This window comes from Aspergillus tanneri, assembly GCF_003426965.1.
Source record: "Aspergillus tanneri strain NIH1004 chromosome Unknown AapTan_6_pilon_pilon_pilon, whole genome shotgun sequence".
NCBI classification, from domain to species: Eukaryota; Fungi; Ascomycota; class Eurotiomycetes; order Eurotiales; family Aspergillaceae; genus Aspergillus; species Aspergillus tanneri.
In genome coordinates, this window is record NW_022984633.1 from 2610065 (window position 1) to 2627074 (window position 17010).

A 17010-nucleotide genomic window follows, 5' to 3' on the forward strand; every position below is an offset into this window, starting at 1 on the left:
ACAGGTGGCAAGGGGAACATGGTTTGGAGCCTAGAGGAATTAGTCCCTTAGCACTACGTATGTACCAGCTTCATAGCATGAGGTCGAGGAGCTAGGACCCCACGGTCCACAGGGCCCGTAGCGGTCCACTCCGGGCCGGCAACTCAAGCAATGCAAATCGTGGCTCAGAATTGTATGGGGACAAGAAAAGTTTTTTTTTTTTTTTTTTTTTTCCCTATTATTTAAAAACAGCGGAGGGATTGGGGTGGAAATATTAAAACAAAACAAAAATTAAATTAAAAAGCCGATATGTTAAGCTAATTTGAAAAACTCTGCAAGATAGAATTCGTTGATTAAAACTCGTGCCCTGTTTAAAACGACTTATGTACCCAAGACATGCAGATATTGATCGGGCATTATTGATCGAGGGGTAGTACTATTGCTCAATACAGTTTAGTCCTCCTCCCACCGTAACTCGTTGCAAACCTTGAACCCTGACGGCACTGACTCGGCAGGTCGGAATTACACTTACTTCCTGTGCTTCCATCATACGCCCCTCTTGCCTTGGCCCTGCTTTGTAGCGCATTCCCATCGGCCTTACTGGTTGTTGTTGTTGTATGGCTACAGACGCATCACCGCAGTACATGGCACTCAATGTATGTATGTGTGACCTAGGTACCAGGCAGGTACTCTGTACAAAAAAAGGGTGACGCAAATTACTGCATGTGCAGCCTTACCAGGGCTTTCAATAGAGATGTACTGGGTACTTGCCAGGTCTCAGATACCAAGTATTTAGGAGTACGGGTCGGGGAGGCGGAAACGTGATCGATGCTGCTCCAATCGCCAGCCCGCCCCGCTTGTTCGGATGACCACGAGGGCTGTCAGGACTAGGTTTCCCTATTGTATGTAATACCTGCGTGCGTTGCTGGTCGGTCCAAGGAAACATGATGTAAGACAATACAATCTTATAGATCGTGCAATGGTAGGAAGAAAGAAATGACAAATACTGGAAGGGGATCAAAACATAATAAAGCAAGGAATGAGTTGTAATCAATTAAAAATAAAATAAAATAACTGGAAGAATCATTGAGTCGGAGTACAGAGTATGATTGCACTAATGGCTTTCATGGAGAGATCCCTCATTTGGCGTTCTTCCAATCGATCTGCCTGTTGCCGCTTCTTCTCATCGAGATGACAGCCACTCGCCTAGGGACGGAAAATCGCTTCCCTATCTAGGCAGAGGCATGGAAAATCGACACTACGGCCTTGGGTGGGCTGGCCATCGAATTTTGTGTAAGTCATAAATAGTGTGGTGAGTAGCTTCCCCCTTTTTATTTTCTTTTATTATTTTTATTGTCTTTTTGCGTCTTTCAATGGTTCTTGACTGGTCCAAAAATAAACTTGGAATATCTCTCAGGAACAGCAGCCTTGGAAGAGGTAAACGAAAGATATTAGTATTACAAGAGCGTGAAATAGAAAAATAAAAGGCCCTTCAAAAGTTCGAGTAGATCAATTCTTTTGTTAAAAAAAAAAAAAAAAAAAAGGCTGGGCAGGAAAGGGAGATGGCGTGGTGCGATGTCAAACACCGAATCAACCCCAACCAAAGGGTGGTGTCATGATAGCCTTACCGTTTTACGGCACCAATAATAGATATCTGTCAGGTACGCAAGTCAGTGCAGACGTCTGATACTTCCGTCGGGATTAACATCTCACGTCTCAGTAGTGGCAGAAAGTGTAGGTTCTGACTGTACATATGCGCAAGGCAGTTACTTGGAATATACAATCATGCCCTTCCTTGTATTGTGCCTCCAGTCCACTTGATCGAGGTACATGTACAGTATACCCACATGTACTCCGTACGCAGGGAAGTCCATTATATCACGCGGTCGAGCTGCATACAGATTCAAAGATATGAGAGATCATGGATGACATCAAAGAACGAGCCAGGTCGGGCTGAGCCGTGACATTCAGTATGTATAGTCGATGACTTTTGATGACCTAGCGTAGCGGTGGAAATGGCCAAAGATGAGATCTTAGTGTGGAGATGATACCTAAGAACCCTCTTGATGATGGGTGCATCATGCATGTATCGATGGAATGCTTCTTGACCGTCGTAGTGCTTGCTTTCCATTCTTTTACCTACACTCCTTTTTCTACCTTAAGAGTCGAATCCTGTCCAGCCTGAATTCCCTCGCTGCTGCTGCTCCTGGGGCCTTTTGTCCGTAGGTTTTTACAGCACATTAACCACCGAAAGCTGCGGATGCTGTGTGGCTGGATCGAAGGATCCCGCGTTACCCAAGGTGAAAATATCAGAACAGAATAAAACCATCGCCACGATATGTTGTCACCGACAAAGTCCCAACAGGGCATACTACACCGTATGTACGTAGTATGTACATACATACATCCACCCATGCTCCTACCTGCGTAGCATAGGGGCTGGCAAAGCAATGAAGAATAAGACATGACACGAACAATGCAGCCTCCACTTTTCTACTGGTAGCTAGCATCTCTCGGTCGGTCATCTGACAAGCAGATTTCTGTAGTTATGTATTCATCAAGATCTGAGAGACACTGGAGAAGTGTATCACGAGATTAGGATATCCGGGACTTCATGCTACCTTCTACCATCTGTCGAATGCCGATATACTTATCTCCTGACTGACGTCTTTGCCACTCCCACCGAGGCTGTGCAGTATTTATTTTATTTACCGTGCAAGGCATTTCTGGTCATACTTTACCAGCCACCTATCAAGAGCTGTGGACTAATTTTTACTTGGCTGATCATCGTCAGGTTCTCCACCCCTGGCGGTTATTCCCTTCTCTTTTTGGCTTTGTCTTGCTTTGTTGCTTTTTCTTTCTACTGTCTGGATCTACAAAGCCAAAAAGAGAAAAAGAGAGAGAGAGAGAAAAAAAAAGCCCTCGGTACCAAATTATGCTCAACAAAAGCCCCGCAATAGAAATAATCAGCTGTAATACCTACGTAGTAGTATTAACTGCAACCCTCGCGATTAATAATGCATGATGAATAACTAAGTAGCACCCCTAATCTCATTGCGCTGACTGGTGTGTGAATTCAATTTCCACGGTAGCTTGAACCCGAATGGAATTAATTAAAGATAGAAAGAAGGAGTGGGAAAGTAAACAGAGAGATTGCTGGAGAAGCATTGAGAAGTGGTAAGATAACCTGATCGAGACTATTGCTGCTACTACTACTACTACTACTACTACTACTACCACGCGGAGTAAAATCAACCTTAGTGCGGATTCCTGCGTCGTATCTACCTTTTCGACTGATGTACCACTGGAAGCTTGCGATCCCGCGCAGACCGCTTCTTGTTGTCTGCCATTGTTACTACTAACTTAAAAAAGAAAAAAAGAAAAGAAAAGAAAAGAAAATAAAACCCTGACATGCATTATCTTTCAAATCAATTTCAGCCGGACTTGAGTGGTGATTGGTACCTAGAAGTTAAAAAAAGAAAAAGAAAAGAAAATAAAACAAAATAAAATACTTCAAAAGCCGAAGTCCTCCTTCCATTCCCTTTTGTACCTCCCCAATTTGATTTGAATTCCTCCATGACCTCCCCATTTCGTCCTGTCAGCAACAAACAATTACCCTGTGGAGTAAGTGCCGAGTGTCACCTGGAGAAAACCCAAGACCCCAAGAGCCAACCAGAAGGCCGCGAGCCAAGGTCGCCTGTACTTACATAGGACTTACAGGTTGTAGGTACTACGTACTAGCAGTTGCGTCCTGAGGATTGGATGGGTTGGTTACCATTTCCCCTCCTGCAATATTACTTCGTAAATACCGTATATCCTGGACCTGAAAGGCGAATCACGACCCGGGATGCGTCTTAATTCAACACCTAATGAATAATGAAATCCATAGCATTAGATACCTGGGAAGGTACCTAATCAACCGGGGTTTCCATTCGCTGCCTTGGGTACAGTAGCACCCCGGACCTTGCACCTGCAGATGCAGAATTAGTTGCAGGACATAGTCAAGTAAGGTAGAAAAGGAATCTGGTCGGGAGGTAGCGGTAGCTAAGGTAGCTATTCGGATAGACGAAGTCGTACATACCTACTACCTACTTAAGAACTTACATCATCTGAACGACGGCCTGAATGAATCATGGATAAATTCGGGCAGTAGACATGGGACAAACCGGCAGGGCTTTCTTTGGGTATATTGCACTAAGGAATATATTCCCTTGACTTGACCGCGGTCTGGAGATGCCGGTTTCCCCGATCATAGTCCTCCTTCACAGACTCCTTACCTACCTAGGTGTCGCCTCGTCTATCGGATTTCTGCATGTGGATCAAGTTACGTCTCATCGGACAGAATGCTTATTACATTCGGTTTTGGATGGGAAACATTAGACCAACAGTCCGTGCAATATTAGCATGTTCAAAACGAGTCGTAGTTTAATATCACCGTGCGCAATGTCCAGTTATATTCGCAGCTACTTAGATCCTGCTAGGCCACTGAACCTGAAGTTAAGAGCACCTCTGTTCCCCGTGCGCCTTGACGGGGGCTGAGAATCCTTTGATAATGCTCGGTTGGAACTCATTCTTGATTGTCAGATGATGATGCATGGGATCTGAGAGTGACCTCAGTCAGCAATGGCACATCTGCCCGGGCCGGTGCACTTCCTATCTCGGTCAGTGCCCTTCTCTACTATCTTCCTGGGCCAAAGTCAGAATGAAAGAACGGAGACGGGATGGTACTTTATCGCCAACCGCAAAATATATATATATATATATATATATATATAAATTATTAATAATAAAATAGCCAATGGTCTACTACTTAGCTCTTAACAGTCTGAAACATATGATCTAGAACGTCAGGCCTCCGACCTCGGAATCAAACAGGATCAAAGACTTAGTCGCTCCAAAATGGGGGAAACAAATGAAAATTCCGCAGAGCTACTGTAGGTACTGCTGAACCGAGAAAAAAAAAACCCTATTCCAGATTTTCCCACTCTAATCTTCCGCCGTCCAACATTGTCCTTTCTCATGCACCTGGAGTACTTGAAAGGATTGCACATCACGGAGAGCATGGTAGCAATGCAAGCGATACGTACTAGCCCCCAAACCGAGTGATCGTGCAAATCCAGGCAGCAGGTGGCATAATTGCTGCCCGAGCGCGAACCACCTCCACCACTAATCACACTTTCTGTGGCATCTCACCGAAAAGATGTCACAAGGGCCGGGCCTCTTGGACATGGATAATTAGCGAAAGCACCACTTAACACAAATCATCCACCCTCTTGAGCACGATTCGCCACAGTTTCTCTGCTCTTAAGTACGCGGTTTAAGGGTTCTGGTCGATGAAACTCGTTTACCGTTTGATAATTGTCACTGTAATCAAACCGTTAGCTCTGTTGTTCATCTAGGATAGTTGGAGCGAAGGGGTATGCGAACCAATATCCTCGTCTGCGAGCTCGTGGGTGAGACCAACACGCTGCGGTTGGTGCTTCACAGAGCGTCCGTATACAATGGCCTGCTTGAATTGATCCTTGATTGTTCGGTGAATGGAATTGCACTAGATATGGTTAGCAACAGTGGCCTTTGTAAATGCTACTGGAATGGCGTTCATACAAAGTCTTCAATTGTGCAGGCATTGGCCCTAAGCACGACAGGAGCAGTGTAATCGGGAGCCTTGCCCTTGGGTTTGGTGTAGACCCGCCGAAGATTGAGCTTTTCCCACATCATCTCTAGTAGCTCATCGATATTCCATCCATGCTCGGAGCTGATGGGACAGGCGTTGGGTATCCGATACAGAAGGTCCAATTCCTGGATCGAGATGGAGTCAATCTTGTTCAAAGCATAGACAACCGGGATATAGGCTCGGCTCTTGGCTTCAAGGACATCAATAATGTCGTCGACCGTTGCATCGCATCGAATGGAAATATCTGCAGAAGAGATCTTATACTCGCCCAAGACAGCTTTGACTTCCTGTTGGATTGAAAGTCAGCCACGGGCCCTCGCAACACTCCGATTTGGGAAGAACGCACATCATAGTCAATATGTGTCAAAGGAACCGTGCTGGTAATTGCAATACCACCCTTATCTTTCTTCTTGAAGACAATGTTGGGAGGTTGCTTGTTGATTCGGATCCCAAAGCCTTCTAGTTCGGTTTCGATCACCTTCTTGTCGACTAGCGGTTTGTTGACATCCAGCACAATGAAGATAAGATGGCAAGTCTTCGCCACCGCAATGACCTGCCGACCACGACCCTTACCGTCTTTGGCACCCTGAATGATACCGGGAAGATCAAGGATCTGGATTTTGGCGCCATTATACATCACCTGTCCAGGCACCGTCGTCAAGGTCGTGAACTCATATGCAGCAGCTGTGCAATACCGCTATCAGCACTAGCCGCAAACTTGTATCCACCAAGGGTCTGGACAACCAACCTTCCGAATGCTGGCCTGTCAGTTTACTCATCAGGGTACTCTTGCCGACTGAAGGAAAACCAATGAACCCACTACCCCGAAGTCAGTACCCAGTGATTATACTTGGACCATCTTTCAAAGGAGGACATACACACTAGCAACACCAGTACGAGCAACATCGAAACCCGCTAAAACTCGCTGCATCAATAAATGTCCAACGAATCGCTAATCAATGGGCAAGCCACTTACCACCTCCACCTCCACCGCCGCCAGATGGAGACAAGAGTTCTCTTTTTAGCTTCGCCAGTTTAGCCTTTAATTGTCCTGCAGCACCTCGTCAGTCACCAATTCGAAACCACGTCCGCATTGTTAGCCATTTACCTACCCAAGTGAAACGCCGTCGCTTTATTCTTCTGAGTCCGAGCCATCTGGAAGCCTGTTAGTGCCGTGGATCACTTTGCAGGATTACTATAACGGTGCTGGGCAGAAACCTCGTCCTCGATTTGTTTGATCTAAAATAGTACAAAAAACAGTCAGCAAGGCTCATTTTGTCACCGGCAAGACACGGAAACATCGTTATACGCAACATGAGGGAACTAACCTTCTCAACTGTGGTCGACATTTTGGCGGATTGAAATGGGATTTACCCCTCGTACAAAGCACACAGTACTCAAATGTAATAAAAGTGTGAGTAAATCAGGAAAATAAAAGTATATGTGATCTCAATCACCTGCTGCATGAATCTCTCACACTCTTGTCGTGTTAACCAACTAAGCTGTTGGGCTTCAGTTTCTCGCGGACTCCAATCTTTAAAATTGTGGCCGCTACTTGATTCGCCCGTTAGTCGGGCGGAGAGAGATCACATGGCGGGGTTGTAGCCTCAGGCATAAATGAGGCATACACTTTCGGCGGGTGGCGAGGCCATCCCGTGATCTCATCCAGGGATCATTTTCATACTTCTGTCGTTCTTTGGACGATAACGCACTGTCTCTTCAATTGTTCATCGTATATTCTCTTGTATAACTAACCAGGTTCTGCATTGCGGACCATTACCACTAGATATTATTCGAAGCCCGTTCATTAACGACTACTGTCGTGCTCCAGGAGACTCCGAGTCCTCACAAGCACTTTCCATATCGGAAACACATTCATTTTTACTGCACACTTCAAGACAAAAAATAAATCCAACCAAAATCCTGCAGAGGAAAATAGAAATGCCATATATAAAACCTGAACTGGCTACAGCTTCCAGTTCAGAGAAGCCGCCCAGCAATGCCTTTGAGCAACTAGTTCAAGATCTCAGCGAAGCTCTAGGGCCTAGCTCGGGTCTAGACTCCGATGATGTCGATCCCCTCAACATCCAGCTCCTAATGGAATGCTATACCTCGAATCCAGAAGAATGGCAACAATTCGCCTTGGGGGACCCCAGTAGGAGATACACGAGGAACCTCATCGACGAAGGCAATGGGAAGAGTAATCTAGTGAGTCTGCACCGCCACCTATGATGGAACAGATCACGTGCGTATGCACGGAGTAGATTTCTGAGATGTGAACCTATAATGCTTTTCCATGCTGATCATCCTCGCTGTTCTAGCTGATTCTGGTTTGGAGTCCGGGTAAAGGGAGCGTGATTCATGACCACGCCAATTCTCATTGTGTGATGAAGGTATTTGCTTTTTCACCTTCTATCAGATCTGTCTTGAATCTGCAGACTGATTACCGTACCATTTTATTTACTTTCCCATGGTGTAGATCCTCAAAGGCTCTCTCCAGGAGACTCTATATGCGTGGCCTGACAAAAATAAGATCAATCAAGGCGAGCCATCGCCTCCCCAGATCAAAAGGGTCACCACTTACGACGAGAACCAGGTTACATATATGTCTGATAAGGTTTGTTGTACCATACCTTCTACACTATGTGCCGGAAAATATAAAAGAAGACTAAAGTTTGAACCAGCTGGGTCTACACAAGGTATCCAATCCAGATCCCGACAATTTTGCTGTGTCCTTGCATCGTATGTATCCTGTTTTCTTATAAAATCCCTTCTTTTTTCCTTTTAACTTTATTGACCGGTTAATTTCTCCATTAATTCAGTCTACACTCCCCCAAACGCCACAACGTATGGATTCTCGGTATTCAACCCAGAAACTGGCAAGGCATGCCACGTCAAACAGTCTACTTTCTACTCCGTGAGAGGACACCGATGCTCAGTAGTAGTATCATGATCAGGAAACGAATTTCCTACTCGTTTTTTCAAACACTCTTCCTCTATCATTAATATCGTGCATGATTCCGGCGTCATTGGGTGCACTTTTAGGCGTTCTGTTATTCTTAGATGTATCAGGGTCTTGGAGCTAGAGGGTATAAGGTATAAGGCTTGCTTCCATGCGTCACTTGGGTTTATTGAGCGTATGAATAGAAGTGTATTAATACCACAACGCATCTGTTTTAGTCAATTGTCACAAAATTTCTTCATTTTCTTCGTTACTTTGGTATTTGCTATCTATTAAGGAGGGGTTAGAATAGAACGCAATGATTCATTCCAATGTATGGGATGATTTCAGAAAAGAACAATGCTAGGTATAATGTACAAAGTGGCACAGGCAGCAGCCAGGTATGAGAAAAGACAATAGAAATATTGAGTGTAGAAAAGCAAGGGAAAAAAAAAAAAAAAACAAACAAACAAATAATTAAGAGAGAGAGAACACCGCTACTGCTTTACCTCCACTCATCTTTATGGTATGGGTCCGATGTACCTGCAAATCTTTCAACAAGTCGGCCTGGATTCTCTAGAACTTCAGACTGCCATCGATGAAGCTCTTCGAGACGTGTCAACGGATTCTGTGAAAGCCCAGTATAAGTATGTCGCCCGAAGCAGGCTCAAAAACACATCAGCCGTAATACCCACCCATTCCTCTTGGTCTGGCACTCCTTTGGCAGTGGGTAATTTGTCCGCAGTGGAATCCTCTTCTAGAACATTAAAGTATGATGATCTTCGTATGGGCGCAGGCGTCACAGGAAGACGGGGACCCCCAAGTTCACTTGGAAATAAAGTCAATGGCGTGTCCGCGTTTGATTCGGTGATTGTTTGGCTTGGAGCCCCGTATGCAGCAGAGCTATCAGAGTCTGATATTACTTGAACCCTGGCCTTTCGGGCTTGCTGGATTGATTGGATATATCTCAGGATCTCTGGGACTTCGTCCCATGCATTTGATCGGGAGTAGTTTTCCCAGGACTCGGTAGGCTCGTTGGATGTGCAAGGTATTGTTGGCTCCATGGATGGTCCCCAGTCTTCTTTTAAGGACTCTCGGGAGATTCTTGTACTGCTTGGGCTCGGGAGTGAAACGTTGCTCTGCTCGTCGTTTATGAACACTCGGGTTGGCTTGGGCATGTGGTTTTCCCAAGGGAAAATTTGCGTGAGCTTCTTTGGCTCCGGTTTGCTGCTAGGAAGGTCATAATACATGTTCTTGGGAGCCTCTGGGTAGGATTCAGGTGGCTGAAAAAGCTGTTTGTCCTCCGACATGGTGTATGTCTTCTTTTCCAAAGCAATTCCTTCAGGCTTAGTATTTAGAGGCGGCGGCTCACTAGAATGTGTAAGCCTACATAGTAATTCAGCCAATTGTCAGTTCTCCTCACCGTGATGCATCCCACTCTGCCTTGGGAGGCTCGAAAACTGGAGCTCCAGGCCTTGGTGTAGATGATTGTTCCTCTCTCGAAATACACTCTCCCGTCTGTTTACTAACCTGAGGCTCTGTGACATTCAACGGCGTCGGTACATTGTCTTTTTGTACCAAGATACGTTGCTCTATGTGCTTGACTGGGGGCGTTGTTTCAGAATGAGCTTGTAAATAGGTTGAGACATGCTCTTCTCCACAAACATATTGTGGGACAGCACTCAAAAGTGGTGTCCGCACACTTTTATCAACATTTTCATGTAACTCTTCTTTTCTATATTCCTTTGCTCCACTAGGAATTGACGGGGATATACTATTCCCAGTGGGAAAATCCCGCGCTTGAGCAACTCTGTGCGAGTTGGATTCATCACTCCACGTCACGGGCTGGGACACAGATGATTGCTCCCAGGGTAGTTCCGGAAATCCAACGGGCTCTGTCTCAAAGCTCTCCAAATCCTGACCCGAGGGAGTCGCCTGTGAAGCCATCATCAACGATGACTTTATAGCCAGGTCTGTTTGACAGGCCGGAAGTCCACCTGGTGGAGGTGCAGATGTTGTATCCATTCGAGAGAGGTGCGTCTGTGATTCCGATCAGGTTAAAAATGCCATGGTAAAGGGCAAAGACATGGAATAAAACCCCAGAAACTTACAGGTGCTGCGACAGGATGATAATGTCTATCATAAATAGCCCACCATCTCCCTAATAACTCATTATATGGTGATTCAGTCGGGGCCACTTGCCTCGACATGTTCCAGGGTTTCTGAGATCCAATGAAATGAACCAAATTGATGGTACTTTGAAAATGCCTGTAGGCCGGAATATACTGATAATTTGCGCTGGGGGTGCAGTTGTACGTGAAACTCAGCCTATGCCAGTCCTTAAAGTGGATGTTCAACAATCCCTGGTCCGCGCCGTCGAAACTAATATCTCTTTCTGCGAGCCCTTTAAGGGCGAAGTAGTCTTGAAGATTGGGACGAAGCACCATCACACCACTATTGAAGCAATCCGGCCAGCCGACATCTGGAGCAGCGGCAAAGTCCATTTCTAGCTCCAGGAGCTCGTCGGGTGCTCTGAGGGCTACCACATCACAGTCAATATATACTATGCGTCGGAACTGTGTCTGTCTCCAGAGCTCGATTTTAGTAAACGTGGATATCAAGTCCGGGCGCTCCATGAGCCAGAGGTTTGCTGGGGTGTTGTTCGTCATCGGGTGAACAGGAATAAGCTCATCATATACCGTCTAGATAGTTCTCATTAGGGCATTGCACATATACACCACCCCAGCGGAATAGAAGAGAATCATACGCGAAGCTCTTGGATGGTAGCCGGCTGTAGCGTGTCCGGCGGGTAGAGGACAATCAATTTCGCCTTCGTCCCATTATCGCGCAAAGAATGAGCGAGAACTACCGCTCCTAAAGGGAAAAAGAAGTATATTAGGAGCTGTAGGACAGTAAAAAGCAACTACCGGGAGGCCAATTGTTTACCAGGGAGATAATGATCGCTCAGTAGTAGCTGTGACGAGTTTAGTAATTGCCTGCTATGGCAGTCGACGAGCATAGGGACATACAGTGCAGTATACTCCATTTCCTTCAGAGCTCATCGCGGTAACTTTAATTCGTCGCGCAATTATTCGATGAAAGCTATATTGTATAAATAATTATCGAGACAAAGGAAATAGAAGCAAGGGGACCTTCAGGAGAAAATTAATCTCCGACCGTAGCTTGGTTATGATTTCCCCTCTTTAGATAGTGACGTTGAGGACGGACCCCGCATAAGCTCCAGCAGTGGCTGCAGGATCGCGTACAACCGATTGAAACGAAGACTTCCACCGGGTTTGCATTACGTTGAAGCGCTGAAATTACGAGCAGTCGATTTTGGTCCTTGAAATAACGAACGTAGAGATAAAGCCAGAGACAAACAGGGAAAAAAGAGAATACTATTGTAGGGAATGAGGGAAAGGTGTTGGGAGAAAAAGAGGAAGAGGCGAGGCCCCGTGCGCTTGTCGTAAGTTGTACAGTAGTACATGGAAAGCCGTAAGGGAGTAATTAAAGAGAAAAGCAATTAAAAAAAAAAAAAAAAAAAAAAAAAAAAAAAAAAAAAAAAAAAAAGTGCTGTACACGATTCGTATTTTGCTGGATCTAGTCACAGTGAGAACATCGGCTTGCAGCAAACTCCTATCAAACATTTCAAGCGAGACTGAATTTGACACACGAAACTGAAACAAGAATACAACAACATCCAGACGCGCTTACAATAATGATCATGACCCCCCATCACAGCGAGGGGTTGAGAGATTAGAGATATACTACTCTGCCTCAAGCCATAGGAAGGTAACAAAATAGGGAAAGGGGGAGCAACCAGTTTTAAAATCACTTAGGCGCCAGGGCCAGTTTATTTCCGAACGGTCACCATAGCTCCAGGATAGCATGCCTGGATGACAGCCCCGATATCCTCTTTCTCGCCCCTAACGGCCCATTCGACTGTTTTCTCCAGGGCAACAAAGCTCTCCTCTTCCAACGGAGTAAAATGACCAGAGCGGGGAAGTTCAACAACCTGGCTGTTCTGAACAAGGTAATCTGAGATACCAGCCAAACACAGCTGCGGGTCCAGTGCAATGTCTGCCTTGCCCCAAACAGTGGTCGAGCAGGCCTTCATGACCCCCTTGGGACCATCGTCAAACAGTCCAGCTCCACTGCTAGCCCGACGGAGCTCTTTTTCGCTTTGAATATTATGCAGGTCGGTAATAGTCTCAACGGATTTATGCCAGCGTTCTACGGCTAGGCCGTCCCGGTAGTAAGAGGCCATGTGCTGAAAGTTGGAGAGAGTGCGTTCCTTGGACACTGAATCCGGGTACTTTTGCCCATTGGGTGTTTGTGTTTTGAGTTCCTCAAAAGATGGACCCAGAGTACTTGCCATGCATTCTGCGGCGTCCCGAGGAGTAAACTCTCTCTTTCCATAAGAGTCCTTGTGAACGATTTTGAGAAATGAGAAATTCCCCCCTGTGCCAAGGTACCGAACGAATGACATAGGCAAATTCATGGCAAACACATATCCTGAGAGGCCCAATTGTCGAGCTACTGGCTTCAAAGACTTGAGTACCTTGATGATTGCCGACCGAGACCGGATTGGGGATCGCAATGAGGTCTTCAGGATCTTGAAGGACGAGGATAGCAGTCGGAGAATGTTAGAAGCAACAAGACTAGTCTAACGACCGCGTCAGCCCTGATAAACATCGCTGTTCAGATACACCTACCATTGGCCCGTTGCTCAAAATGAACCTATCTGCTAACTCAGGTGCTTCGGAAGCGAGTCGCATAGAGAGAACACAACCCCAGTCATGTCCAACGATAATCGTTTTCTTTCGATTGACATCGCTGTCGCTGTCCACACCATACTTGGACCTGACGGCTAGCACAAAACCAGTCAAGTTCTCCAGCACATTTGTCGCTGTATATTCATCCAAGCTGTCGCTACCACCGTAACCAGGTAAATCAACCGCAATCATCGTGGCTGCCTCCTGAAGAGAAGCGGATCTTAACACATTGCGCCATATGGCCCAGCTATCTGGAAAGCCATGGATAAAGATTACCAGCGGTTTATTATTGGATCCCGCTACGGCATCCGGAAGGTCATTGGAGACATAGTGGAAATTGAATCCGTTTCGCAAGGTGACGACTTGATGAGAGAGGCCAGACCAGGACTTTGAGAGGTTCCAAAAGCGATCACGAGCTACAACAGGTATATCGGTCAGCGGACGATAGAAAGGCTGCACCTTCAAAGTGACAGAAAAGAAACCAACAGATACGTACCTATCTGCAGCTCCAAAGTCTCTTTCTCGTCTGGTTGCTTGAAAAAATACCCTTGTATGACCGCTACATACCCGAAATAGAACAATGTGAATAACCCATAGACGAAAACGACGGCATGTTTCAGCCCGCGGATTAGTGGATTGGCCATGAGCAGTGATGTCCTCTTCAGCAACAGGCCCACTAGTACAAGTCAAAATCTTAAGACACTGTCGAGTGCGGTAAGAGGTACATAAATCATACGCTGCAAGATCGGTATATAAGTTAGTTCCCGCGCATTGTGCTAGCTAGTTAGTTGGTAGAGAGCAGACGAAGGTCTCCGCTACGCAGCTCGCTTGCCACTAATAGCAGTAGTATTTATAGTATTCCGTTGATTGCCTGCCAACAGCCAACAGTAACCACGGAGTGATAGTGCTCCCGGCCTGCCGTCCGTTGTAAATCCGCTGCAATGTCATTGGTGGGGGCTGACCTCATTGGTCGGCGGGGCGTTCATGTGATTTTATGCCTTGTCTTTGAGGCAGACATGTGGACGCCACATGCCGTCACTTACCTTGGTTTTATTATACTGGAAGCTAAATCTGGCTGAACGGATACTAAAAGCGCAAGAAAAGTCAATTAGTCGACCAGCTACAGATTTGGATATTTGAAGCAGAAACTTTGGTTACTCCTCTGCGGTCTCTCTGCAGTCTTGAATATGATCAAGCCACAGTCTTAATTGGCTTACGAACCTAACTAACCCTTTGGCTCGTCTTCACATCAATTAAACTCAAACATTCTTTAGTCCGGTGGAGTTTTATTGATACAATCTATGTACTCTCAGTAGCCTCTAGCCCTTCACATCATTGTCTAAGGGTACATGCTCATAGTATTCGCGTCCAGCGTGATAGGGTAATTAATCGAGCTATTCCTGACGGAGAAGTCTGAGGGAAAAACTAGGTCACATGCTGTCTCATGAAATGCTCCGGCAAGTTTTATGATAAGAGCGGAGTGCTCTGGGGTATACTGGACTCTCATGGAAGGAAGGGAAAGCTCATCTTGTTCCAGTTTAAATTCCCGGAATTCAACCTCAGAGACATCAGTGAGAAAAATATGCTGGCTTTCACTCAGCTGGAATTCTTCGAACTTGGGCTTGATCTATCTTATCCAGCTTTGATAAAATTGCGGAAAGGAGATGTACATCTGCTATCCTTTCTAAGATATGAGGATGCTCACTGAAATCGTTAGTCTCAGAATTTGTTTCGATTTCGTTGGCGAGGACAGCCTGTTTCTTTGACCGCAACGGTCACGGGTAACGGGTGATGGTTAGTTATCAGCTCTCTGAGTGTTTAAAGCGTCCTGGTGATGGTCTTGAATGATGGAATAGGAAATGCTACGACCATGGGGAAGGCACGAACGCAGATTGTATGTTTGTGACGGTGAGGTAGAAGGGGAATAGGCGGAGCCCCAACGACCTCTATCACTGCCAGGTGGCTGGCCAGGACTGCAGGCCGTCGAAGAGAGCAGAAGGGTAGTCCGCGGCAATGGCTGTGGAGACCGGGGATGGAAGATGCCAGTGACGAAGACGGCGACGAACGCGCAGAAAACGGCAGAGAGACGAACTGGAGGTGCGGAATGTTCTAGACAGGGGACCGCAGACATGGCTGCTGCTGGCCAATGCATGGTAGCAAAGCTTCTTGAGAGAAATCCGGGAAGACCAGATCGTCTTGAGCGCAAACGGGTTCTTGATAGTTGACAAAGGGCGCTAATACCACTGAATGTTGGGATCTGGGTATTCTTTGACACATGCCACTATTTGGGATACCTCTATATCTCGACAGTGAGATTTCTTTCATTTGAGTTGCTTGCATTCAATGATGGAACTTATCTGATGAGTTTTAGGATGCTATAACACCATCTGTTTTCCCTGTATATTGCCTTGGGTGTTATTAACAGCTGCAAAGATTTTAATCAAACCGATTCTGCTGGCTCACAGCTATAGTTGACAGCTGGATCTTCCATGCTGACAGCTTGAAGCCAGCGACGAGACTAATTTTCGCACTTGCCTCGTCAATATTAATCAGCGCTTCACTCGAAGGCTTCAGAAATATAAATTTTAATTTTTGTAGGACTAGTATCTTAAACTCCTGATACTTTCGCCCTACTAAGGTGATGGCTCTTAGGTGCTCCTGAAAGCCAATCGATGCAAGGAGTGTTTGCCAGCTTGCTGGATCTCTCTCCATCTGTGATGGTTTGATTGTCTCTGCGCTAGTAGAAATAAAACCACTTGACCATATAAAAAGGTACAAGACGACTGATCGGTAGATCAGTTGCATCTAGCGCCCTATATAATAGCGAAGGTCTTAGTCTAAGCACCATACTGGGTTTAACCCGTGACACCATCCCGATATTATAGAGCAATGCGATAACTGACTGGGGGTGGACTGGGGTGGACTGGAGCAGGATATATGGCTCAATCCAGGACGAACTGCTCCTGGGCGTCTTTATAGCCTAAATTTTCATGCATGCGCATTGATTTGTCTAGAGAATTAGAGTCAGATGGTGCCTTTGTCCAGGAATCAATAGTGGCGGGGATTTTGGTGAAGTATTTGGAGGGAGTTGTTGGGAAATGTGACAGGGAATTGGAATTCAACGGAAATAGTTATGAGGTGTGTTGTCAACGAGATGAAGCCTCAGTAAACTTCCACTGAACTAAAGAGCGACCAATGCCACTAATTAGCCAGTAAATCTCTAAAAGATTAACGTGAAGTGGTCAGAGAGGGAGATGCGAAGAGGAATATGGAGAAGAGCAAGGGGCAGTGAAATATAGCAGTCGAAGTTCCTATCAAGCTACCTATCTAATAACCAGCTGCGACCTACTGATTCAATGTCAGGATTCTTGGAATATACTATAATAACTTCAATATATGTAGACTATTTTAAGAATATACTCCAGGAAAAGAAGCATTCCTCGCCCTGGTTTTCGAGCATAGCTTGTTTCTTGATATCGTTAGCTAGCATTATGATTGATGAATTGACATAGGAGCATTCAGTTCACATATTGTACGCATTATAGCAAAATTATATCTATGTACGCTCCTGGAGTACTTAGCATCGACCTCGGGAAAGGTCCAAAAGGGCGACACCCGTCTTCTCAAACCTATACAACTTC

At 45.8% G+C, this 17010-nt stretch overlaps 4 protein-coding genes across 4 annotated transcripts; 1 reads left to right on the forward strand and 3 right to left on the reverse strand.

The window, feature by feature from the left end:
* Positions 1-5374: 5374 nt before the first annotated feature.
* Positions 5375-7002, reverse strand: RBG1 (GTP-binding protein RBG1; the record flags this gene model as incomplete). Its single annotated transcript, XM_033573491.1, has 9 exons — positions 5375-5527; positions 5584-5940; positions 6000-6337; positions 6402-6472; positions 6532-6568; positions 6630-6704; positions 6766-6808; positions 6872-6892; positions 6982-7002. The coding sequence occupies 9 exons, from the start codon at positions 7000-7002 to the stop codon at positions 5375-5377; spliced, it is 1116 nt and encodes a 371-aa protein (XP_033424043.1).
* Positions 7003-7594: 592 nt separating this feature from the next.
* On the forward strand, positions 7595-8418 carry CDO1 (putative cysteine dioxygenase Cdo1; the record flags this gene model as incomplete). The annotated part of the gene is made up of 4 exons (XM_033573492.1): positions 7595-7861; positions 7975-8046; positions 8133-8270; positions 8338-8418. 4 exons carry the CDS (start codon positions 7595-7597, stop codon positions 8416-8418), a joined length of 558 nt encoding a protein of 185 aa, XP_033424044.1.
* A 760-nt stretch (positions 8419-9178) lies between these two features.
* GLG2 (glycogenin) lies at positions 9179-11656 on the reverse strand (the record flags this gene model as incomplete). Its single annotated transcript, XM_033573493.1, has 6 exons — positions 9179-9965; positions 10018-10634; positions 10706-11296; positions 11362-11468; positions 11541-11568; positions 11624-11656. The coding sequence occupies 6 exons, from the start codon at positions 11654-11656 to the stop codon at positions 9179-9181; spliced, it is 2163 nt and encodes a 720-aa protein (XP_033424045.1).
* A 791-nt stretch (positions 11657-12447) lies between these two features.
* ATNIH1004_008891 (alpha/beta fold hydrolase) lies at positions 12448-14013 on the reverse strand (the record flags this gene model as incomplete). The annotated part of the gene is made up of 3 exons (XM_033573494.1): positions 12448-13260; positions 13310-13785; positions 13866-14013. 3 exons carry the CDS (start codon positions 14011-14013, stop codon positions 12448-12450), a joined length of 1437 nt encoding a protein of 478 aa, XP_033424046.1.
* Positions 14014-17010: the final 2997 nt, after the last annotated feature.